This window comes from Amphimedon queenslandica, unplaced genomic scaffold (assembly GCF_000090795.2).
Source record: "Amphimedon queenslandica unplaced genomic scaffold, v1.1 AMPQUscaffold_7292_Cont20755, whole genome shotgun sequence".
Classification (NCBI taxonomy): Eukaryota; Metazoa; Porifera; class Demospongiae; order Haplosclerida; family Niphatidae; genus Amphimedon; species Amphimedon queenslandica.
Genome location: NW_003552422.1, coordinates 1 through 2062, shown reverse-complemented (window position 1 = coordinate 2062; position 2062 = coordinate 1). Strand labels below are relative to the sequence as shown.

At 41.8% G+C, this 2062-nt stretch overlaps 1 protein-coding gene across 1 annotated transcript; it reads left to right on the top strand.

Annotated features, from left to right (window-relative positions):
• The first annotated feature begins 6 nt into the window (after positions 1 to 6).
• On the top strand, positions 7 to 2055 carry LOC100639005 (tax1-binding protein 1 homolog B-like). Its single transcript, XM_003391667.3, has one exon. The coding sequence runs from the start codon at positions 78 to 80 to the stop codon at positions 2052 to 2054; it is 1977 nt and encodes a 658-aa protein (XP_003391715.1). The 5' UTR covers positions 7 to 77; the 3' UTR covers position 2055.
• Positions 2056 to 2062: the final 7 nt, after the last annotated feature.

The window sequence follows — 2062 nt, the reverse complement described above, 5'->3', positions numbered from 1 at the left end:
GAAAAGAAGCTGTCAAAAGTGACTCACATAATATTTTACAATGGCTACGGAGCAAGTGGATAAAGTGAATTTCGTTAATGGTTCCTGGCGGCTTTAAACCAGGGGAGACTATACTGGTCTTTTACAAACTGGCTGATGCCTATGAAGTTCATGGCCGCGACTGGGTAGGTCTGTTTCGCGTCGGCTGGTCCTCGAGCAGAGACTATTATACATTTGAATGGGCTTCTACTAAAGACGAGGAAGGGAGGGAAAGATCGGTGAAGTTCACTGGGTCTCGTCTGCCACCAGATGATGGACAGTTTTATCAATTTTGTTATGTTAGTAAGAGCGGGGTCATAAAAGGAGCTAGCCGTCCTTTTCAATTCTCTGCTTCTGTTAGAGGAGCTGTTTCTGAGGATATGGAAGTTGTTGAGATTAACGAAGAAGACAGTTTGGTTCTCTTGCGTTCAAAAAAAGACGCCCAAGTGTCTGAGCTTGAGAAAAAAGTCACAGAATTGAGGCAAACAAAAATCAATGTTGAAGAATCTTTTGTGAAAGTGAAAACAGAAAATGAAAGGGTCCTCTCCGAAAAAAATGAGCTGGAAAATGAAATAAAAGAGTTGCTAGTTGAGGTTGAAGGTGTTAAGAAAGAAAATGAAGAAAAAATAGCTGAAATTGCTACTCTAAAAGAAGACCTAGCAGGCAAAGATGTGATTATTTCAAATCTAAACAGTCTCATTGAAGACTACAAGCAGAAGCTGCTGTCGTTTGAAGACACCTTCAAGGAAAGGGGACACGAGTTTGAGCAGCTACAGAAATCAAAGGATGCCCTTAAACATGAGCTTGATGACGTAACCTCTCACCTCCAGCAGATACAAGTCTTCAGTGACAGGAAAGAGGATGAACTGATTGCTGCTCAAAACACAATCAAGCAATTAAAAGAAGAGAATGAAACCTTGCAGACAGAGAAGGTTGAATCTGAGACTCTTCTACGCACACATTGCAGCCAATTGGAGGAAAGCCAGAGGAAACTGGAGGAGGACAAGGAAGCACTGATTGGTCGCAGTGAATACTATGAAGCTGAAGCAGAGAGGAACCAGCAGACCATTGAAGTGATGAAAGTACAGGTATCAAGTTTGGAGAATGATTTGAGCGAGCTCAACAAAGAATTGGATAAAGAGAAGGCAGAGAATCAAAGTCTTGCAAAGCAGCTTGTCTCCAAAGAGCAAGAGTACAACGTGATGCAACAGAATGTCTGTGAGATGGCCGGTAATATCAAAGAGCCACGGGACAGTCTGCCTGACGTGCCAGTCACTGATAAAGTTGACAAATCTGTCTTTGACGCTATGCGAATGGCTTTTGAAGATATAGGTGATCAACTGAAAAATGAGAAAAAAATTAATCATTCACAAAAAAGAAAAATAGCTGAAATGGAGCAGAGGATTAAGTTATGTCAAGAAGAATACAGGAATATTGCAACAGAAAATGCTCACTTGCAAAAGAAATTTAAAAAGAGTGGTAGCTCTACTCCTACTGGCAGCACTCAACCAAGTGAAAAGGCAAAACTAGAGCATGAGCTTGAGCAGTTCCAGTTGATGCATGACAGGAAAATAGCAGAGAAAAATGAAGTTGTTGAGCATCAAAAAGAAGAAATAGAAACACTTGAGGAGGAGAATAGAAAGCTACACGATAAAGTGGATGGATTGACTCACCAGGAAACAGCAATGAAGAGAAGTATTGAGACTCTTAACGTAGAGAATGAGCAACTCAAGAAACAGCTAAGAGAAATAAAGCAAAGTCTACCAAAATACACTCCACCTACTGCTCCTCCTCCTCCCTATGGTCCTGGCTATAGACCTGACTCAAGAACAGTCCATCCACCACCACCACAGAGACCACAACAACATGGAGGATATGCTGCTCCTACTCAGCACCGTATTCACCCTCAACCACAGCCATTTGATCGTGATGGGGCAAATGGAACACGTCAGTGTCCGATGTGTCAACTTGCTTTTCCAGCAAGGACCACTCAGCATGTGTTTGAACAACACGTGAACAGTCATTTTGGTAATTGAATTTAAAA